Source organism: Macaca mulatta, chromosome 4 (genome assembly GCF_049350105.2).
Source record: "Macaca mulatta isolate MMU2019108-1 chromosome 4, T2T-MMU8v2.0, whole genome shotgun sequence".
Lineage (NCBI taxonomy): Eukaryota > Metazoa > Chordata > Mammalia > Primates > Cercopithecidae > Macaca > Macaca mulatta.
The window spans coordinates 171,332,941-171,356,921 of NC_133409.1; the positions used below are offsets into that span (position 1 = coordinate 171,332,941).

At 45.5% G+C, this 23,981-nt stretch overlaps 1 protein-coding gene across 5 annotated transcripts in view; it reads left to right on the top strand.

Moving 5' to 3' along the window:
- The first annotated feature begins 3,361 nt into the window (after positions 1 to 3,361).
- The window catches only part of ADTRP (androgen dependent TFPI regulating protein), an 82,631-nt gene continuing 62,011 nt past the window's right edge, over positions 3,362 to 23,981 (top strand). Inside the window, exons 1-2 of one of the 5 annotated variants that reach the window (XM_077998463.1) lie at positions 3,362 to 6,789; positions 14,356 to 14,680. In XM_077998463.1, the coding sequence (XP_077854589.1) occupies positions 14,528 to 14,680 (153 nt within the window). In that variant the 5' untranslated portion in view covers positions 3,362 to 6,789; positions 14,356 to 14,527. 5 annotated transcript variants of the gene reach the window in all.

The following is a 23,981-nucleotide window of genomic DNA, read 5'->3' on the forward strand; positions in this document are numbered from 1 at the left end:
GGTAAAATACATAGACCTATAGATTTAAGAAGTGGAACAATCTTAAAATAGGAAAGCTGAAAGAAATCCATGCCTTGACACACCATAATTAAACTCCTGAAAACTAAAGATAAAATCTTGAAAGCAGCCAGAGCATAATGACACATTTACCACGGGGGAATCCAAATTCAAATCCTAGCACATTCCTCCTCTGAAACCACAGAGGCTACAATAAGTGGCACAGCATTTCTTAAGTGCTGAAAGAAGGACTGTCAACAGTGAATTCTATCTCTTACAAAACGATTCTTCAGGAATACAGGGGAAATAAAGACATTCTCTGATGAAGGTAAATTTAAAGGATTTGTTGCAAGCAGACCTACCTAAAGGAAGTGGAAAAGAAGCGACTCAAACTGAATGACAATGATCAAAGAAGGAAACCTGAAGCATTGGGAAAGACGAAAGAACAATGTAAAAGTCAGGAATACAGATAGGCAATAGACTAGCTCTTCTCAGGAATTTTAAAAATCATGTTTAATGATTAGAACAAAAAATTATAACAGCATCTGAGAGTCAAGACTATGATGTTTAACAGTGGGAAAAGATAAAGGGATTAAAACAGAAGTAAAGATTCCATACTTAATTTGAAGTGGTAAAATATCAATGCCAGTAGACTGTAATAAGTTACATTTGTATATTGTCACACCCAGAGCAACTGCTAAGAAAATTACACAAAAAGGTACATTCAAAAATACTATAAGTAAATCAAGATGGAATCCTAAAAAGTGTTCATGTAACACACAGGAAGAAGAAAGGACCAGAGGCATAAGAAACAGAGGAAACAAAGAGAAAACCAATAATTAAACGGAAGACTTGAGCCCTAATAACAACTACTTTAAATGTAAATGGTTTAAATACACCAATTATAAGGCAAATATTAGCACAGTGGATAAAAAACAAAACAAACCCAAACAAACCATAATTCAACTATATGCTATATACAAGTAACTCATTTTAATTTCAGTGAAATAAATAGGTTAATCAAAGGACTAAAAATACTGTGTAAGCATTAATTATTTTTTAAAAAAGAAGGAATAGCCATATTAATATCAGATAAAGTAGATTTTATCCAAGCAAAGAAACTTCTAGAAACAAAGAGCAATGTTACATAATAATAAAAGAATCAACCCACTCTAAGGGATCATTAGAAGGACAGCCGAGAAAGGAATGAGGCCCATAGACCCAAGTTCAGGCAAGCTGATTTGTTGTCAGTCCTGCCAGGCTATCTCCTGACAAAAGCAGAGGAGGCAGCTCTGCTTACAGAGTACCGCAGGGCTTTATAGGGCGAGGAACTGGGTCAGGGTGGGGGAGCTGAGCTGGGTGTGTAGGAGGGCTAAGTCAGGGTGGGGGAGCTGAGCTGGGTGTGCAGGAGGGCTGAGTCAGGGTGGGGGAGTTGAGCTGGGTGTGCAGGAGGGCTGAGTCAGGGTGAGGGGGCTGAGTCGGGGGTGCAGGTGTCTTGACCGCATCCTGGAGATGTTTTTTGACAGTTTTGCATAAAACTGAAGGTGAACAGACATGTTAACTGCATCCCGTAACTGCCTGGACAGTTACTGGAGGGGCCAGTGAAGTGGGGGATTGTCTTTAGCCCAGGGAGAGCTGTGCGGAGGTCACAAAGGACTACATTGTAAGACCCATGGGAAGGGAGGGGAAACAGTCTGGTCGGGGTGACCCTAACATTCCAGCCTTTTAATAGATGATAGGAAAGGGGGCGCTTCGGGCACCCTGGCTGCCTCAGGCTGAGAGGGGGCGGTAACTAGGGGAAAGGCTGAAAGGTGGTGTTGGTTTTGGTTTTGAAATTGTTGATACTCCTGGAGTAACATCATGTCGTATATGGTTCCATGGGTAAAGGCTTGGATATGATTCTGCAAAAACTGGGTGAAGAGGCGTATTAAGCAAGGCATGAAGATTAGGAGGAGAAAAAGGATTATAGTGGGTACAAGGAGAGGGAGTAGCCAGGGGGCCCAGGTGCTAAGAGACCAAGAGGGCCAAGAAGGCCGGGTAGAGGAGCTGCTTTCTCTGATCTTTTGGGCTCGATCTTTGAGTTTTTTTTTACTGCATCCTGAGCTAAGCCTGACTGGTTAAAATAAAAGCAGCATTCTTCGTCTAGGAAAATGCAGAGTCCTCCTTTGTCAGCGGTCAGTAGGTTGAGACCTCTGTGGTTTTGTAAGACGACTGCCGCTAGGGAGTCTAGCTGAGCTTGTAAGGTGGATATGGAAGTTGCAAGGTCATCTATACCATCTGAAAGGCCTTTTGATAAGGTTTTATGGTGATAAGAGGAGGTTGTGATTCCTGCTACTCCTGTGCCTGCAGCCACTGTGATGCCTAGGCCTACGAGTAGTGGGATAAGCTATATGACCCGGCACCTGTGGTGTCAGAGTTGAGTATTTAGGGTTTGGAGGGGCAGGTTTCCTTCTGGAGCTATTCCTGTTTTAGGGCTGAGGAAGACCAGTGTACAGGTGCCTGTCCAGTTGGTCGGGAGACAGAGGTAGGTGGAGGTGCTGCATAGAAAGAATACACCTTGGCTAGGGAGGCTGAATTGGAAATGTGTGGAAAAAAGGGAGTGTAAAAGGTTGTTCTCTGAGCGGCAGGTGTGGAGGGAGGAGGCTAGAGCCACTTGGTTAGGGGTTGAAGAGGGTGTGTTGAGGTGAGCTGGCTGGCTCCTACTGCTGAGTTTTCTAAGTGTAGAAAGAAGAGTTTTGTGTTAATAAGTAGTTCGTTTGAGGGTGTGTTAGGCAGTGGGATTTCCATGCATTCGGAAGTGGGGACGGGGTCTAGACAAGCGCTCCACCCTGCGATTTCTGAGCAGGGCCTGTGTCGGTTATTGCAGAATCCTGATGTTTTTCCCGTGACTTGGGTCTGAGGGGGGTTGGAAAGTTTGAGAACTTGTGTGGAGTTTGTTACTGTTGTTCGGATGCCTGTTGGAGGAGTGAGTGTTAGGCTACAGTTGCATAAGCTAGAGGAGAGGGTGCCTAGGGGGACTCCTGAGGAAAGTTCGCGTTTTATGCATAGGGATTCGTGTTGGCTGAGTTTTAGTAAGTGCTCCTAAGATAACCTTGTGTTTTGAAGTATGTGCGGGAAGATTGAGTTTGTGACCTTTGAGTGCATTTACTCCTCTGAAACTTTGGTAGCGGGGGTGGAGGGTTATACTGGTGAGAACCCAGTGTTTGAGGGGAACTGGGAAGGCATCCTTTGATGTGGTTTCTGAGGTGTGTACACAACCAGCAGGCCTTGGCCAGGGAGGGGTTAGTTTGATTGAGTATCGTATGTGCCTGTTGAATGGTGCGCTGAAGGTGGAGTGGTAGTGAGAAGGAGGAGGGGAGAAGGAGTAGATAGACAGAGAGCAAGTGTAAAGGTAAAGAGTTCGGCTTCATCTGGAGTAAATTCCTGTAAATCCCCTTGAAATAGAAGATCGGTGATCCAATCCAGGAATGCCGTGAGGGTGGGATGTTCTGCGTAGGACAATGAGATGTTTTCTGTGATGCAGTGAAGGAAGAGGGTGAAACGGCAGGACGGGCAAAGACAGGACATTAGGGAGGGGCAACTATTTGTTGGTGGCTGTTACACCTGCTCTAAGCAGGATTATGAGGCAAAAGGTTACGGATATTGAGATTTTTTGTTTGAAACTCCACCCAGGAGGCAAGACAGTATATAGTCCTATGGCAAAGAGTAGAGTAAGTAGGGTGATTCCTGCAAGGGCAGCGTAATGGATGATTTCCATTAATAAGGGTTTAGATACTTAATGGTAAGGGGTGACAACTTATCTGTTATGGTTCATGGGGGAAGAGTGGGGTCTTCTGGGATGGGTGTTAGACGGAGTCGAGTTGGTCTGAGAAGGGTGCTGGAGTATTTGCAAGGAACAGCTGGTTGGTTAGTTGGTGGCGGGTCAGCTCCAGGGACCCTTTTTAAGCTGGAAAGATGGTACCAAAAGTTGTGTCCTGAAAGTTTGGCTGCGATGGGGGTAGTGAGAAGGAAGGGCCTTCCCCTCTTCGGTTTGAGACTCGTTGGAGTAAGAGTTTTTAGAAAGACATATTCTCCTGGAAGGAGTGTTTGGTCGGTGGGGCCTTGGTGGGGTTTTGGGAAGGCCTGCTCAGCTTGTTCATGGAGAATATGACAAATGAAGGAGAGTGTTGGGAGGTACTCTCCTAATTGAGAGTTAGGAGGGGGTCTGTTTTGTAAGAGGAAAGGGCATCCATACATTAACTCAAATGGACTGTGGAAGGAGGGAACTTTTGGACTGGCTCTGATGTGAGCCAGTGCTATAGGTAAAAGGGAGGTCCAAGGTTTTTTGACTTCAGGTGTGAGTTTGGTTAACTGAGTTTTGAGAATTCCATTTGCCCCCTCGACTTTTCCAGATGACTGGGGCTGGTATGGGATATGGAGGCACCACTGAACACCAAGGGATTGGGAGACTTGTTGGGTAATTTGGGAGATGAAGCTAGGCCCATTGTCTGAATGTATGGAGCGAGGGAGACCAAATCTAGGGATGATTTCTGTTATGAGAATTTGGGAGACTTCTGCAGCTTTTTCTGAAGGGTAGGAAATGCTTCTACTCAACCTGAAAAAGTGTCTACGAGGGTAAGAGGGTATTTAGTTTTTTTGACAGGAGGCATGTGGGTGAAGTTGACTTGCCAGTGCTCCCCTGGGAGTGTTCCTCTGAGCTGGTGTGTAGGGATGAGGAGAGGGCAGATGGCCCCTTGGGAGGAATATATGACAGTTTGAGGTTATGTCCTTTAGTGAGATGAATAGATGGGGGGAGGAGAAATAAGGGCGAAGGGGTAGGCACAGAGGGTGTGCACCAATATGGAAGGACTGGTGAAGAGATGTTAGAATTTCCTTGCTTTGCTCTTGGGGAAGAACGAGCTTTTGATGTTTGGTTATCTAGTCCCCTTGAAGGGAGGTTCCTTGCTGTAGTATCGAAGCCTTTTCGGTGGGAGGGTATTTGGGTGGGACTGCTGGGGTGACAAGGAGGATGGGCGCAGGGAGAGGAGAAAGGGAGCCCTGTTTTGCTGCCTCATCAGCCTTCCTATTTCCTTTTGAGATTTCATCTGATCCTGCTTGATGTCCTCCACAGTGTATGACTCCTGCTTCCGTGGGGAGGTGTGCGGCCTGAAGGAGTTGGTAAATAAGGGGCCGTTAGTAGTGGGGGTTCTTTTGGCGATAAGGAATCCTGTCTCTTGCCAGATGGTGGCATGGGAATGAAGAATGTGATCGGCATACTTGGAGTCTGTGTATATGTTGACCTGTTTGTCTTTGGAGAGGGTTAGGGCTCTGGTGAGAGCTATGAGTTCTGCCTTCTGGGAGGAGGTTCCTTGGGAGTAGGAATTTAGCCTCAATTACATGGTTTAAGGTAACTACTGCATACCCAGCAATTTTGGGAGAGCCAGGGGCTCCGGAAGATGAACCGTCTGCGAATAGTTGGTCATCTGGGTTAGTGAGAGGCTCAGAGGAGACGTTAGGGAAGTGTGGCTGCAGGTGATCCAGAATGTCAGTGCAAGAATGAATAAGAGGGGAAGAGGATATTGGAACTAGCGATGCCGGCTTGAGGGGGGCTCTTTTGGCAAGGCTGAATTTGGGATTTTAGATAAAGAGGGCATGGAGTGACTGAATTCGGGAAGGAGAGAGGGAGCTCAACGCCCGGGAGGAGAGAAGATCCTGTAAGTTGTGAGAGCTGTGGACGGTGGTGCTTTGGCAGAATGTTAGTTTTTTACTTTCCAGAGCTAAAACAGCTGCTGCTGCTAATGCTCTAAGACATGTTGGCCACCCTCTGACAGTGTTGTCTAACTGTTTAGGGAGATATGCCACAGCGGCAAAGGAAGAAGGACTTCGCTTCTGTTGCCCTAAGACCCCGAGAGCTATTCCTTGGTTTTCAGCAGTATAGAGAATGAAGGGTTGGGAGACATCTGGTAAGGACAGGGCAGGTGCAGTGATGAGAGCAGTTTGGAGTCTACGAAAATTGGGAAATATGTTGTGTGTGGGGCTTAGGGGTTCATTGAGAGGGCCTCTGGCTGCTTCATAGAGGGGCCGAGCCAGGAGGGCAAAGTTGGGAATCCATATCCTAAAGAAACATGCCAGTCCTAAGAAAGAGAGAATTTCATTTTTTGAGGAAGGCAGAGGCAAGCTGTTTCTTAAGGTTGCTCGTGCTGGGGTCATGGCTCGGGCCCCGGGGGAGAGTTGGACTCCTACGTATGTTACTGTTGGGGTAGACAGTTTGGCTAACAACAAATCTCTATTAGCATTTAGAATTTACCTTCTACCATGAATAGTGCTGAGGGCACAGCGATGTATCAGACACCCCTGGAGGAGCTCGTAGTGATTGGCTGCATCAGTGAGGGTTCCAACAGGAAAAGGCAGTTCCCCCAGCTGAGAGTTTAATGATGGGACTATTACCCCAAGGATGCGCAAAGGTAAGACAGTTCTGTAAGAACTTGGACATACAGATCAGCTGTAAGGGTAACGAGCCATCTCAGACGGACTCTGCAGATTATGAGGGTAGGTGGAACAAATACAAGTCCCGCCAACTTACCTTGTCTTCAAGCTTAACATTTGAGAGCTATGTTGGTTAGCTGTTTGTTTAGCAACAGCAGCTGGAGAAGCCCTCTCTTGTGTCAAAATGAAACCACACATCAGCAGGCTTGTTCACCATCATCTCAAGAACTCTGTGCCCTGTGTCCCTATTTCCTGCTCATCACTGCTCGACCTGCAGACGTCACCTAGGAGTGTCGTCCGACCCCTCCCACTGCAGCTGGCGCCATGGTATGTGTGGGTGTGTGTGAATCTGTGTGGGGTTGGGGCATTTCTTCAGAGGCCAGCCCTGGTCAGTTGCTCCCTTAGTTCAGTTGGTGTCTCAGCTTTGGAAAGTGAGATAGTCACTGTTGCAGGTTCTCTGAACCCCATTTCATACTGAAGGAAATTAACACCCCAGTGATGGCTGGTCAGCTCCAGGTCCTGAAGCATGTACAAGCTTGGACTCAAGCCTACGTGCCCTGACTCTCTGTGTTTTGTACCTCATCCCTTGGTGACTGGATAAGAAATGGGTTATATCTCTACCAGGAAAAACTGTTATTTGTGCTGGTGGCCATGACTACTTTACTGTGGGACTCCCCTCATCCCTATCTTCTCCTACATGGTGTCTGGAGCTTCCCATGACTTACTCAATGCATTAATCGTTAGCTCAATCTTCCATATATTTAGAATGACAGAATAATGTGCAGGATAATTTAAGCTCCATTAGTACTTTATGCATACCTCTATTATAGTACTTATCACATCGTGCGCTAATTTTTTGTTTACATACCTGTCTCTGCCACTTGGCAGTGAGTTCCTCCGGGGCTCAGCCTGTCTTACTTATTTCTGTATTCCACCTCCTCCCCACAACCCAGCAGCTGAACACGCTGAACACAGTAGGTTTTTAATGAATGAGCCGGCTTTAGGGTAAGACTCGGTAGACTGGTACACCTGGTATTCCACATATTCATTTATTCAGCAAATATTTTCATAACTGTTACTATTTTTTAAATTGCCAAGTAAAAATTGTATACATTTGTGGTGCACAACATGATGTTTTGAAATCTGCATGCATTGTGGAATGGCTAACTCAGGCTAATTAACACATGCATGACCTCACATACTTATCCTCTTTTTGCAGTGATAATACTTTTTTTTTTTTTCCCCCACAAGATCTGGTTCTATTGTCCTGGCTGGAGTGCAGTGGTGTGATGCCGGCTCACTGCAACCTCCACCTCCCACACTCAAGCAATCCTCCCACATCAGCCTCCCAAGTAGCTGGGACTACAGGTGCACATCACCACACCCAGCTAATTTTTGTGTTTTTAGTAGAGATGGGGGTCTCGCTATGTTGCCCAGGCTGGTCTCAAGCTCCTGCGTTCAAGTGATCTGCCCACCTAGGCCTCTCAAAGTGCTGAGATTACAGGTGTGAGCCACCATGCCTGGCCGACAATACTTATTCTACTCTGTCAGCAATTTTCAAGCATACAATACATTGTTATTAATTATAGTCACCATGTTTTACAATACATCTCTTACACTTACTCTTCCTAACTGAAATTGTATATCCTTTGACCAACTTTCCCCAACCTCCACTCCCACCTCCGCCCCAGGCCCCTGGTGACCTCCATTCTACTCTCTGCTTCTTTAAATTGCACATATAAGTGAGGTTAAGTAGTATTTATCTTTCTGTGCCTGGCCTATTTCACTTAACCTAATATCCTCCAGGTCCATCTGTGTCGTCACAAATAGAAGCTTCCTCTCTCTGAAGACTAAGTATTATTCCACTGTATATCTGTACCATACTTTCTTCATTCATTTATCCATGGATGAACACTTAACAGTGAGTCCCTGTCATGACTGTTGTAAATAAGAGTGTTGCAATGACTGTGGTAGTGCAGGTGTTTCTTTGACATACTGATTCATTTTCCTTTGGATATATACCCAGTGGTGGGATTGCTGGATGATATTATATGTCTATTTTTAATTTTCTGAGGAAGTTTCATACCATTTTCCATAATATCTGTGCTAATTTATTTCCCACCATCAGTATATCAGTTTTCTTTTCTCCACATCTTTGCCAACACTCATTTTCTTCTTTCTTTCTCTTTCTTTCTTTCTCTTTCTTTCTTTCTTTCTTTCTTTCTTTCTTTCTTTCTTTCTTTCTTTCTTTCTTTCTCTTTCTTTTTTATAACAGCGATTCTGACAGGTGTAAGGCGATATACCTCATTGTGGTTTTAATTTGCATTTCCCTGATATTTAGTGATGTCGAACATCTTTTATATATCTATTGGCCATTTGTATGTCGTCTTTTGATGTCTATTTGGGTGTTTTGCCCATTTTTAAAACTGGGTTATTTGTTTTCTTATTCAGCAGATATTTATTAAGTACTTACTGTGTGTCCGGCATTATGCTAACCTCTAGGAATTCAAACACATTATATGTGAACCCTAGGAGATAATGACATATAAAACAGACTAATTCTTAGTCATTATGCAATATGCAGGGATGCATAGCAGGTTAAAGAAGATAGGAGGGGGCTGTTTAAGGTGGCCAGGTTGCGGTGGCTGTCAATGAAGGGTTCCTGGAGAAGGAAGCTGCTGAGCTCATATTAAATGAGGGTTATGACGTAACCAGTCAAAGATATGTTGAGAGGAGGCATCATGGAGAGGAGACAGTAGGAGTAAAGGCACTGGTATGTGACATAGCCAGGTGTGGGTGAGAAGCTCTGTCAATGCAGTGTTGTTGGAGTGACATCGAATGTGGGATGCAACACGAGGCTGGAGAGACAGCGGGGAGTGGGCAGGTTATTAAAAGCTATGAAACTTGGATGTGATGCTGTGGGTGATGCTGATGTAGTAAAGGGACATGAGCTGGTGGGGGATGTGGCATTTCAGAGAGAATCACTCACTGACCTTGTGAAAAACAGAGCTAGGGCATCAAACTAGATTCAGGAAAACCAGCTAGGAGACAGTTGCTTTGGTGGTGGCAAGAGATGGCGGCCACTTGAACGAGGGCAGTTGTAGAAGAAATGGAAAGAAAGAGACTGAGTTGACCCTGATGTGGGAAATGAACTAGGCAGGATTTGGTGGTTAATTGGATTTGAGGAGTAAAAAAGAGGGAGGACATGGCAAGCTCCCAGGTCGATGATGAGGCCACGGTCACAAGACAGAGACTAGAGAAGAAAAGCCTGGCTTGGCAGAAGGCAGTGAACTCGTTTTAGACACACGGAGTTGGAGGTGTGGCTGTCTCCTTCAGGAGATTCCGACAGGTAGTCAAAGATGTGTTTGAAGCTTGGTGGGGATAGGGAGAGGGCCTGGACTAGAGGTATAAAATATGTGGTCATAAACTAGAAGGCAGTGGTAGAAATTACGATCATGGATAAAATCACTAGGGTGAGTATGTGTTGGGAAACGAACGGTGAGCCGGACCAGCTCTCTGGGGAATGCCAACACAGAAGGCGCTGGTGGAGGAACAGGAGCTCATGAAACAGAATGAGAAGGATAGTAAGAGCATATTGGGAGAATAAGCCTTGCTCACATGTGGCTTCCTCAGGGCTAGCTTCCCTGACACCCTACCCACACCAGGTCTGACACCGCAATCACCTCTAATAAGTGCTCTGTGTTTGTTCTTCACAGGAGTTGCCCTAATTATAGATTAACACCTGTTTTTGTTGTTGCTTAATGTCCGTCTTTCCTGCTAGAATATAAGCTCCACGAGGGCAGGGATTGCATCTATCTTCTTCCTCAGGGAATCCTCAGGGCCTCGCAGGTGCCTGGCAAATAGTTGTTGCTTAATAAGTATTTGTGAAATTAAAGAATCATGTTGCAGACTCCCAGTGTGTAGAGAGTTTCAAAGAAAGTCACTCTTAGTAACAAGTGGCCTGTGTCATATCCAAATCAAATTATGAAATATGCATATTTTTAAATGTTTAAAATTTCCTTTGTAAAATAGTAAAATTTTTGAACAATTCCCTGCCACTTCTCCTGGATATGATGTGAAGCCTCCAGATACTTGGAGAGAGGAAAAGGCGGACAAACAGCACATTTGGTATGTATTAGTTTGTAATGTGTAGCTAAGAGATGGCATTCATTGCTCTCCAAAGCTCCAGCCCTGGTCTCATGGTGGGGGACGGATGGTCAGGCTGCTTCATGAAAATGGATCTGGTTATTGAACCAGGAACACAAATTATGATGTGAATATGGTTGCAATGTAAATTTTTCCTTGGCCACAATTTTGTGAGAAGTTTTATAAGAAAAGGCAGATGTTGAATTAAGAAATCTTCTGATGGGAGGAGAGAATAATAAAAGGGACTCCATCGGGAGGAGAAATATCAAAGTGGGAGTCTGACAGTGTACAGAGCAACATTGTTCCTTTGTAGGCAGGTACACTGGTTGTATTAGGGTTCTCTAGAGGGACAGAACTAAGATAATCCTCAATTCATAACATAATCCTTATATACATGTATTACATGTAATGATTAAATCCTTATATACATATATTACATGTTATTTATTAAAATAATACCATTTTATTAAATTATTAGTATGTATTAAAATGACATTACATGTTATTAAATCCTGATATACATGTATTACATGTTATTCTTTATTAAAATGCTGGCCGGGCGCGGTGGCTCACGCCTGTAATCCCAGCACTTTGGGAGGCCGAGGCGGGCGGATCACAAGGTCAGGAGGTCGAGACCACGGTGAAACCCCGTCTCTACTAAAAATACAAAAAATTAGCCGGGCGCGGTGGCGGGCGCCTGTAGTCCCAGCTACTTGGGAGGCTGAGGCAGGAGAATGGCGTGAACCCGGGAGGCGGAGCTTGCAGTGAGCCGAGATCGCGCCACTGCACTCCAGCCTGGGCGACAGAGCGAGACTCCGTCTCAAAAAAATAAAATAAAATAAAAATAAAAATAAAAAATGCTAACAATTCATTGGATCCCAATGTAAAACACTAAAACTCTTACAAATAAATTTAAACAATTGTATCAGTATTTATGAGAGGCCGCATCTGTGAGCATTGAGGCTGACGCAAAGGAAAAAACCATCTAGGCGGTGAAGGACCAGTGTCCAGGTTTGGGCACACACATTTCAGAGATTCGGGTCTTTGTCTTCCCCTCCTTTCCTACTTTCACCTCAATCCTTACCCATCTGCAGACTTAGGCTTGAGATTTTTTTTTTTGTATAAAGGAATAAGACCTCTAAACAATGGTGTCTAAAATGAAAACACTCTTGGAGACATTCATTCATTCATATGTGCACCATCAAGTTTCAAAACATATGGATCCTTTTCCGAGATAATTTTCTGATGGGAGGAGAGAATAATAAAAGGGACTCCATCGGGAGGAGAAATATCAAAGTGGGAGTCTGACAGTGTACAGAGCAACATTGTTCCTTTGTAGGCAGGTACACTGGTTGTATTAGGGTTCTCTAGAGGGACAAAACTAAAAGGATGTATGTATATAAGAAAGGGAATTTATTTAGGAGAATTGACACACAATCACAACAACAGGCCGTCTACAAGTTGAGGAGCAAGAAAGCCAGTGGTGGATCAGTCCGAGTCTCAAAACCTCAAAATTAGGGAAGCCAACAGTGCAGCCTTCAGTCCGTGACCAAAGGCCCAAAAGTCCCTGGCAAACCACTGGTATATGTCTAGGAGTCCAAAAGCTGAAGAACTTGGAGTCCGATGTTCGAGGGCGGGAAGCATCCTGAGAGCACAGTAGAAAGATGAAGTCCGGAAGACTCAGCAAGTCTAGTCCTTCCATGTTCGTTCCTCTGCCTGCTTTATCCTAGCCACGCTGGCAGCTGATTAGATGGTGCCCACCCAGATTGAGGGTGGGTTTGCTTCTCCTGATCCATTGACTCAAATGTTAATCTCCTTCGGCAACACCCTCATGGACACACCCAGGGGCAATACTTTGCATCCTTCAATCCAATCAAGTCGACACTCAATATGAACCATCATACTGAGTTCAGATGGCAGCTCTGCCTCTTACAAAGTGTTGAACACATCCTTTTAGCAGACCGGACTTCAATTTCCTCATCTGAAAATGTACTTAATACATAATAGTACTGACCTCATAGTGTTATTTAGAGTGTTAATCAGCTAATATGTGTAAAACAACTGGAACAATGCTTGGCAAACAGTAAGTACTATAAAAGTATTAGCTTTTGTTATAATTTGCAATTTAGCCCAGGCTATGGAGTTTTGTACAGAGTTTTATGTACCCATTTCCCAGATCACCCTGTCCCTTGAGAATGGTTTGCTATGGTCTATGTTTGTGTTCCCTGCAAATTCCTGTGTTGAAATCCTAACGCCCAGGGTGATGGCATTAGGAGAGGGGAGCTTTGGGAGGTGATTAGGTCATGAGGGCAAAGTCTTCATGAATGGGATTAGTGGTTTATAAAACAGGCCCCAGGGAGCTTGTTTGCCCCTTCTACCACATGAGGACTTAGACAGAAGGCACTATTTATGAACCAGGAAAACGACCCACATTAAACACCAGGCACTCTGTCAGCACCTTAATGTTGGACTTCCAGCCTTCAGAACTGAGAAATAAATTTCTGTGGTTTCCAGGCTTCCCAGTTTACAGTATGTTGTTATAGCAGCCCCAACAGATGAAAAAAACATGGTTACAATGCAGACCTCCATGGCGGGCTCGGGTTTGCTCTCCTCCCATCTCCCATTCCTGATGTTGGGAGTCTGTTGACTCTTAGGAGGTGGGTTTGTTTATGTTTTGTCCCCTTGTCCAGCCTACAGTTCTTTCTGCTAGTACTTTTAAGCCCTGGTTAAGTCATTAAAAAGCACCAATTACAGACTTACATAACTGGGTCAGGAGCATTTCTCTGAGGGATTTGCTCACCCCTCGGAGTCAGTTGCCCAGGGAAACAAGCTGGCGATGTCACAAGGCATCCACTTCCTAAGTTCCCTTCTGTGGAGCCTGAGTCAGAGCCCAGTCCTGCACGCTGACTCGCCCAGCCATGTCTCATCCTAATCATGGCAGAGCAGGAACTCTTACCCTCTCCCAGCAACGTCTAAAGTCAGGTATGTTGGTGTGGTAGCCACAGTACCGATCACCTTCTAAGCTGCTTCTTCCCTCCCAGGGCACAGAAATGCCTGTCCAAATGGAGTGTCTGGGACAGCCCTGGGTTACTCTTGGTTCTCCAGAGTATAGATACAAAACAGAAAGAGAAAGAAAGAGAAAGAAAGAGAGAAAGAGAGAAAGAGAGGAAGGAAGGAAGGAAGGAAGGAAGGAAGGAAGGAAGGAAGGAAGGAAGGAAGGAAGGAAGGAAGGAAGGAAGGAAGGAAGGAAGGAAGGGGAAGGGGAAGGGGAAGGAAGGAAAGAAGGAAGGGAAAGAAAGAAAAGAAAAGAAACCGTTGGAACTGCTCCCTGGGGGATCAAAGGTTGTTGCAGACTTTCTAGAATCTCAGAGACCTCAGGAGCAAAATTACAACACACTTTTCCTTTCTACTGTTCATGCCCTAAACACACCCATGATCTGTTTTATCAACCTGCTCCTCCTTTTCTCAAGAGATAAGGTTGCAACTTCCTTGTTATATGCAAATGAAAAGAAAAGAGAATACAGCCGTGGTGGTATTTTGTTAGATTTTCCTACTATTTCATGATTACTTCATTTAACCATGCCCCTGCCCCAGGGCCCTAGTCAAACGGTACAATGTGCAGCTCTTGCATTGATTGCTACCTGCCCTTCTCAAAGCCCACATGTTGTATTTTATGCAAATCTACAGATTATCTATCATTATCTAAATGCAGGCATCTGAAAAACAGCAGTAACCCTGTCTCTGAAGTTTTTCAGGAAAGAAGCTTAAAACAGAACCAAATTCAGCCGGTGTTGGAACTCTCAGTTCCAGAGGGGTGTGGTTTATAGCTCACAGGCCTGCTGTTGGACTTCAGCTCTGACCCACAGAAGGACGCCAGAAACTACTCAAGACATTCACCGTGCGCCGGTCAGCACTAGCCATGACGAAGACTTCTACATGCATATACCACTTCCTTGTTCTGAGCTGGTATACTTTCCTCAATTATTACATCTCACAGGAAGGAAAAGACAAGGTGAAACCCAAAATCTTTGCAAATGGTGCAAGGTGGAAATACCTGACGCTGCTTAATCTGGTAAGTCCATATGGCCGTACCAGGAACCGATCCACTTCTCTAGAATATCAGGGCTGCTACACATAACATCTTTGGATTTGATTAAATACACAATTTTGTTATCTGTCTTCCTTCTTCACCATTTGTGAGTTTTGGGTTTTTCGTTTACTTAACAATTGACTCTGATAAACCCAGTTTGGAAATGATCTATACTTACATTTCTGTGCTTTCTCATTGTTAAATGCTCTCTTGAAAAAAAAAAAAAATCTCATCTTGGAGCTCTTTTCAGATGTGCTCAAAATTGGGGACCATGCTAATGGTTTCACCGTGGGATTAACCACAAATGCAGGAGGCATTTTGAACTTTGCTTGGGGAAGTCTGTGAAGAGAAGGCAGAGTGGCGTATGTTGTGTAGGAAGTGTAATTTCCAATGAAGGAATAATGCCATTTTACAGCACACACAGACTAACAGATTTATCTAAGAAAAGCAAACACATTTTGCCATGTTCAGCTCCCACCTCAATTTTTTATAGGTTCAGGCTCCATCTTAAAGGACAAATCACCCAACCGAATGGCAAATACACATTTTCAACTATTTAAAAACCAAGCTTATGACTTAATCCTTTCTTGTCTTCCTAACCCGGCTGACTGCATTCTGATGAAGTGTGAATGAATGGGAGAAAAGCGGATTACGAAAAATATTTAAGGAATAGGAAAAAAAAAATACTTTTAAAGTTAAAAACTAAGAATGGGGAATCATTTGGGGATGTGAATTAATATTTGAGGTTTTTGACTAAAACTTGGGTGCCACATAAACATCTGTTTTCAGAATCATAATCCTCATTTGACAAGCAGAGAATGTATGTGATCAGAAACTGTGACACTCTGAAATGCTAAGGAGGTGGAAGTGGAGAGAGTTAAAATCAAAGAGGCCCGAAGGGGCTGCTTCCTCCTCACTGGTTGGTTAGTGGCCTCTCGATTTTGGCCTGAAAAATTGGAACCCTGAACACAGCTCTAGTGTGTTTGAAAATTTCAAGGTGACTGCCTGTTTCAATCATGGAATTTTATGAAAAAAAAAACAAAACGAAAAACAGAAACAAAACAAAAAATGTTTTTTGTAGAACTAGGAGTACCACAGTAAACAACAACAATAACAAAAAACACACACACACACCCTTAAGTTCTGTGTCTCTATTGGCTTTCTGTGAAAAACAGTCAACTAGAAGAGACACGTGTCTGTAGTCAGGACTGACTTTCTAATCAAATCCAATTCCAGTATGAATGTCCTGCCTCACACTACGTGCGGCTAAGAATAGATTTATCACCGCACTCATTAACCAGCTCCCTTACTTCTTTGTATGCACACACACACACACATACACAACTGATACTGGCTTTTTTTTTGGTTTTGTTTTTTTAAGATGGAGTCTTGCTCTGTCACCCAGGCTGGAGTGCAGTGATGCAATCTTGGCTCACTGCAAGCTCCGCCTCCCGGGTTCACGCCATTCTCCTGCCTTAGCCTCCCAAGTAGCTGAGACTACAGGCGCCTGCCACCATGCCTAGCTAATTTTTTTTTTTTAAAGTAGAGACGGGGTTTCACCGTGTTAGCCAGCATGGTCTTGATCTCCTGACCTCATGATCCACCCTGCCTCGGCCTCCCAAAGTGATGGGATTACAGGTGTGAACCACCACGCCCGGCCTGATCCTGACTTTTTAATTCTAGCTCACCTACATTTCCGAGAGCCCTCATTTTCCAAGAGTGAGAAAAGTCTCTTATCTTGTCAATGATACTGTCATTTCCTAGTGTTAATCCCAATGTTGCTTCCCTAATTGATCCGCTACCAAATCCTATTAGTTTCTCCTTTTACTCAGTTCATCCTTTCTTCTTCAACCTTACTGTCTCTCTCATTCCAGGCTCATATTAAGCCTACCTGGATGACCATATCATCTCTTTACTGTCCTTTCACGGTCCAATCCAGCCACTCAGATTCCAAATTAATCTTCTCAAAGCACTGGTTTTGGTTTGTTTTTTATACCATGACCTGGATCGAAGCGTGTGGTCTGCTGCTCAGGAAACCACAGTGGCTCCCTCCTGCCTCGTGGACCCAATGTCAAACTCCCATTCAAGGGCTCACCTGCCCAACCAGCCTTCAGGTTCCCTCTCCCTGGGAGGCTGGTCTCTTCTGCAGTAGGGACTGCATCTTACTAGTATTGGTCCCTGGGCTTCCTGCTGTCATTTCTCTGCCCAATGTTCTCTCTATCCTTAGAAGAGAGGCCTACTTACCCCTCTTCACCACATTGCTTCTTTCATAGAACATTGGGAATCACATATACTCCCCCCAAATCTTTGCTGACCAACTCCAGCCCAAATTTCCTTTTCCTTTCTCTGATTGTCACAGCATCTCTCAGTCTCTGCTGATTCCTGTACCGTATTGTTTTCTAATTCCCTCTCTCCCTGCCATGCGAGTCTTAACATTCCAATCCAACTTTGGCTCCAAAACAGAAGTTTTTTTCTCCTAGGTCCTTGCCAACCCTGTCTGTATTTCTACCTTGAATTCAGCACAGTGACTGGCACAGGATACCCACATATTATAAAGGTGCAACTTGGTACGTTGACGTGACCTCAGCCTTTCTGCATCATCGAGCAGTCCCTCTCTTCTGGTATTTTCTGGCCCTCATAAATAAGCGGAGAGGGGCTTACCTGTGGTCATTTTCTTTCTGAGCTCCGTTAGGAGTCATCTTGAAAGTGCGACCTAATGAAATGCTTCCCAACTGGTGAAGATGGGTTGAGTGTATTTCAGAGGATCCATTTAATGTAGATTTCAAATATGTTGCTTAAGGTGAAATATTGGACCTGAAAATGTCTGGCTCTCGAGATCTCAAGGGCTGATTAATGGTTGTGTTTCCTAAGGATTAATTAGTGTTCATTCGTGACTAATTAATTGGTGGTTGTGTTTATTAAGTCATAAAGGTCTCACAACTTGCTCTCACATTCTTCTATTTATTTTACCTCAGCTTGGGGAAGTTAGTATCCAATCCTGCTTACCGGGAAATTTACACACCTCCTGGTAAACAGCTTGAATTTCTAATTGGCTGAGTATCAGTTGTGTCCCCTTCATAAGAGCAAAGCCCCCTTTGGTGCCAGCTGGCATTTTGAGCATTGCCCCAGTTCCCCTTGAAGCTATCCCAGGGGACTGGAAGGGGAGGCAGACAGGAGTTGCACTGCGCTACTCCCCTGGGGTTGGTGGTAGTAGCTAAGGTGCCATTGGGAATTGGTCAGGGTGACCCGTCTCTGACTAAGGTAGGAGAGGACAGATAGGAGTCTCTGCCTAATAAGGGAGTAACCAAACTCTGAAGGGGCCACTGATTATCTGCTGGGAGGGAGAGGTGATATTTCACAATGGTTACAATTGTGATCTCTGGGTGGTACCTCAGTCCTGCTGCTTACTGGCCCTGAGACCCTGGGCTAGGCACTTCTTTGTGTCTTTCATTTCCGCATCTGTCAAACAGAAATAAAAATAGTACCTAACCATAGGGTAGCCATGGGGAAGAAATGATCTGACAGGTGGCACTCAGAATGGCATCAGCATGGTGTTAGGCGGTGGACAGAGGGGAGAGAACATGGGGAGGTGATGGTGAACTTCTCTGGGTAGAGAAAGTGATGTAGGGGGGTGACTTAGTAGAACATCAGTCTCCTCACTGAGCACCTAGGTTGGCAGGGAGTGGAGGCCAGCAGGAGTCATCCACCCCCTTCCCCTTCATAGCTCCTGTTTCTGCCTCCCCGAGCTGCATGCCCCATCTTCCCAGCTGGAGAAGGCCACTGTCAAGCCACTGCCCTCCCTGTTGTAGCTGCCCACAGGCACCAGGCAGTCCTGGTGGTAGAGTCTGCAGGCTCCAGCAGCCAGCAGCCAGCCATGCAGAATGGGGAACCCCAGAGGCTGAGCGTGAGACCAAGGCAGTGCCATGGCTGTCCTCAAGCTGCTCAAGTTGGCTCAGATCATCCAGTGCCTGAGTCCTCCACAAATGCTGTGTCCCTTGCTCTCTGTCCACTCCAGTTCCATCCAGGGACTGTCCCTAATCCCAAGGAATATGAACTAGGGGGTTTAGGGCAAGGCTCAGCAGCCACAACTTGGCTCATAGAATTCATTCACTTTAATAGGATTTCCTCTTTTTAAAGACAAACTTCCTTCTGAAACATTGTGAGAGGTGGGGCCACATAACTGGGATCTCCAGGGGAGATTCTGAGTGGGCCCCTCCCTCCCCACGCCCCCAACACCCCCTTCAACAACAGAAGCATGACCTTTCCCTCCCTTTTCATAAGTTGCCGAAGCCCCAGGCAGCTCCATCGTCATCACCCTCAACCTCTCATGATGACAACAGTGGCAATACCACATAGGTCCTTGGGGATGCTGGCCTAGGGCTGGGGGAACAGAGGACCTGGGAGGCCTCTATGGGTCTAAACTCCAAGGCAGCCTGTGAACAGTGAGAAGATGGGGTTGAATTTACAATATGGCACCCACTTCAACACTTGGGGGACCAACCTTAAGAAATCTATGGCACTATTTATTTATTTATTTATTTATTTATTTATTTTTGAGACAGATTCTTACTCTGTTCCCCCAGGCTGGAGTGCAGTGGCGCGATCTCGGCTCACTGCAACCTCTGCCTCCCAGATTCAAGCAATTCTCTTGCCTCAGCCTCCCAAGTAGCTGGGACTACAGGCATGCGCCACCACGCCTGGCTAATTTTTTTTTTTGTATTTTAGTAGAGATAGGGTTGCACCATGTTGGCCAGGCTGGTCTCGAACTCCTGACCTTGTGATCTGCCTGCCTTGGCCTCCCAAAGTGCTGGGATTACAGGTGTGAGTCACTGCGACCAGCCCCTATGGCACTCTTCAGCTCCATAGAGTCAAATACACTTAACTATTTCTGCCTCACAAAGATGCACTTCGATAGCTGAAAGGGTAAGGACTGATCAAACTATGTGATAGTCACCACCAGCACCCAAAATAAAGCAGCTATAAGTTATTGAGCAACTGTGACAGCATTTTGGTAGGTTCTTTGGACACAGTATAGAGATGAGTGATTGAAGGCCTGGCTTCTGAAGCCAGAACACTGGCTGGGCTCACATGCTGTGTGATTTTGAGTGAGTTGCCTAACTTCTCTGTGCCTCAGTTTTCTCATGTGTAGTGGATACTCTGATAAGGCACCCAGATCCTCATACCTCCCCGGCACTGAGATACTCAGTCCCCAGCTCTCGGAAGGAGTGTTCGCTGCCGATGGTGCAAAGCTGAGATCCCCTCCCAGAATTGCCCTCAGCAGAAAGGAGCTGCCTTGACCAAGTTTTAGGCCCCTCCCTGGGGTTGCTGCCTGCGATAACTGGCATCCAATATGGGATGCAAAGGCTGCACTCCAGGACAGCTCTGAAGGAGAAACTCAGCTCAGAGCTCCTCAAGGGATCAGCTGATTCCACGCAACTGCACAGCACTTAGCCTCCCCACTTCAATCCTGCTCCCTTTTTCCCTCTCGTAGATGTCCGAGAGCATTCCCCGGTGAACATCCTGCAGGCACATCTCAGAATCTCAGATTGTTTCCCACGGAACCTGACCTGCATCATGTAAAATACCAAACATACAGAAAAGGTTTCTCTCTCCTCTTCCTCCTCCTTCTCCTTCTCGATCATCTTCTTCCACTTCTTCTTTTCCTAATTCCAGAGAGAGACATTAACACAGAGCTTTCCCAGGCCTGTATTATGTTCTGGTACCTAACCGACAATTTCTGGTACCTAACTGACATTCCGTGAATGTCGGTTGAATGAGTGAAGGACCAGAACATGGTTCTAACAGGCATGAGCCCCTTTCTAGGGAAACCATCCCATCATGAAGGTATTTTATCCCACCGCCACCCGACTGCTGTACTACGCCCGTTGTCCTCAGCTATGAAACACTGGCCAAGCATTCTGGTACTTCTTTCCAACCTGTCCCTCGATGCTCTTGGTCTCATTTTTCTCTTCATGATTCCCAACTGTGTTCTGCACATTCTTTCTCCTCCTTTGTTCTTTATTTCATTCTTTAATCTCAGTTTCTTAAGTTAAATGTGCATGAATGATGATGGAAATCGTATATTCCATACGAATACAGATATACTTGGCAAAGTACCTGCTCCAAACACAACCACCGCCATTATATAAAGGGCTCATCGCAGCCCCCAATTGCTGTTTTCTTCTGGTGTAATCTCCCACTGCAAATTCTTGCGTCATTTCAAAGGAGAGAAATAAGAAAGTCCCGCCTGGCTGAGTCAGGCACAGTCCTGAGTTCAGTGTTGGATTACTTGACTCATCCAATAAGACTTGTAATGTCTTGCTCAGGAAACTTGTGGAATCTCCCTCCCTGGAATTACTTTTTAAATTGAAGAAATTCTCGTTTCCTAAGGTAGGTTAAAGAGAGGAGGCTCTGGCTTAAAGGCAAGAGAATAAGCTTGATGACTTAGAAAGGCTAAGCTTCCACAGTTTGAAGATTTTTGTGGGTTTGTGAAGACACATGAATGTAAAAACTAAATATCCTTTAACTGCAGTTTTTTGAATTGCATTAGTTATTGAAAAGTGTCAATTCAGCTTTGTCGCAGGTGTTAGTTTGTCAGCCAGCAACAGAAACAAAAGACAGCTAACGAACTCAGAGCAGCAGCATTTCAGGAAAAGGCACGGAACACGCAGTGGGAACAGAATTAGGGAAGAACCAGGAGAAAGGATAAATCAGGGAGCAGCAGCTCTGAAATAAACTTTGACTAAGTAGATGCCGTTACGTCGGGGCTTTTCTGGGTGCCAAAATAGTTGCGAAATGTAAATGATAGTAATTTTGTTGTAAGAGTCTTAAAAGAAGGCCGGTTGTGGCGGTCATACTTTAATGCTACTGTATAGTTTCCTAGGGCTGCCATAACAAAGTACCGCGGACTGGGCTTACACAACAGAAATTGATTTTCTGATAGTTCTGGAGGCTGGAATTTGGAGATGTGGGGAAGGTCGGTTTCTCCTGAGGCCTCTGTCCTTGGCTTGCAGATGGCCACCTTCTCCCTGTGTCCTCACGTGGTCTTCCCTCTGCGTGTGTCCGCAGTCCTCACCTCCTTTTCTGATAAGGACACCAGTCATAGTGAATTAGGGTGCGCCATTATGACCTCATTTTAACTTCATCACCGCTTTAATACAGTCTTACAATATACAATACAATATTCTGAGGTCCTAGAGGTCGGGATTTCGACATATGAATTTGGTGGTGGGTGGTGAGGGACGTAACTCAGCCGGTAACGGCTAACATTGCCTCCCCTGATCGCTCCGTCTGTCATCGTGAGTCAAGCTCATCCTGAGTTTTATAAACATTGCATCGTCCTTGGAGAATGAGCAGACCATTCTGGTGGGATGGGCTGAGGCACACCTGTCCCTGCTGCCCTCCTGGAAGCCTCCCCGTGGAGCTCCTGGCCTCTCACTCTCCGTGTGCCCCAGCTGCTCCTTGAGGCCCCTTCACACCCCAGCTCTTGCAGATTTCTTTTCCTTGGCAGCTCCCTAGCGCCTCCCTCTGAGCCCCTACACGGGGGTTCCACACGCTTCTCGTGAATTCAGACAAAGATGCCTCAATGTTGAGTAAGCTCGACGGCGACAGGGCAGCATGGCACACACCGTGGGCATCCAGAGATGCCCGTGTGCCATATGCCTTCGTGAGTTGGGGTGGAGAGGGGATTGGCAAGTTGGAGGTGTGAAGCAAGTTTTTATTGATGGAGAAGGCCCAGAGGAGCTGAGTAATGCGTCTTTCCCCCAATCCGATTTCCACATCCTGTGACTGGGAGAGGCAGGAGAAAGTGAGGAGGAGCTTGACTCATGATGACTCTAGGAAGCTCCAGCCTGAGGAAAGCGGGTCACATGGACTTCACACGCCGGGCGGAGGCGGCCTCTCCCCAGAGAGGGCAGACCTGGCCCAGGCTCAGGACAGGATTAATTGCCCTGCTGATAGAACAGCGCAGGCCTCTTCCCCTGGGCCCAAGCCCATGCCTGCTCTTCCTAACTACAGCAGCGGCCTGGCCTGCTGCGACCTGAGCAGCTGGAAGTGAAACCAGGGTGAGGTGAGGCTACTGGTGGGGGAGGGAGAGAGGAGGGAGCTTCTCCCAACTCCCTGTGCAAATGACTGCACATCCAAATTCTGCAGCCCTGAGGGTGTGAATGTGAAAATCACCAGCAATAATGAGAAGTATTAGGGTGGCAACCTCTTCATGCCATTTAAAGCTGTTGCCCCACCCCTCCCTGAGACACCCTCTTCAGGTTCGAAACCTCCTCCACCCCAGGGCCCATGATTTCCTATCTTCTTGCTCTTCTACCCCCTAGTTATTCTTTAGTACCTTCGTGTCCCCTTCTTCTCCTGTCCCTTAGACAAGGACCTTGCCCTGCTGTTTGCAGCCTACTTTTCTGTTCTCCCCTCTCTCCTCTCTCCCTTTCCTGCAATCTTGTTCCACAGAAGGGCTCAACAGCCTGCATCTCCCAACCCCGCCTCTCTTGAGACTGCAGGGTCTGAATTTCCAAACGGAAGTTCCTCCAGGCAGGTGGTTCTCAGCCTCAGCCACCCGTGATTAGAATCACCTGGGAGGATTTTAAAAATCCCAACGCCTAGGCCCTAGCCCCAGACTGATTAAATTAGAATCTCTGGGGGTGGGAATCAGGCCTCGGTGTTTTGTGAAGTTGTCTTTCATTCTCCCACCTGGAGATAATTGTCTCCTTCTGACCTCCCACAATGCTTTATCTGAACTATGCTCAGAAACCTGATAATTTTTTTTTATTTTTTAAAAGTCTAGCTCAAGAGCAGGACTGCTGGGTTTGGCATCTACCAGCCAGGAAGCTTTAGGCAGGTTTGTTTCCTCATTTGTAAAATGGTGGTGGGCGGGGGGTTCTAATGATAGGACTTGGCTCATAAGGTCGTTATGAGAATTAAACACATAGCTCAGTGCCTGGCACATACCAAGTAATGAATAAAAGGCCGCTTCATGGTTTTGAGTAGTAAGATTTTTGAGTGCTAAACTTGTGTCTCATTCAATGGTTCTAGAACTTTAGCCTACGTAAAGATTAAATAATCTTTTTCCGTATTTAAAACCTGTATTTTATATTCTGTAAAGTGTATGTTAATAAGGTTGGCCAAAAATTTCTTTTTTTTTAACTTTTATTTTACATTCAAGGGTACATTTGCAGGTTTGTCATATAAGTATAGATTATTCTGTGACCCAGCTAATAAGCTTAATACCCAATAGGTAGTTTTTCAATTTTTCCCCTCATCCCACCTGGATAAACAA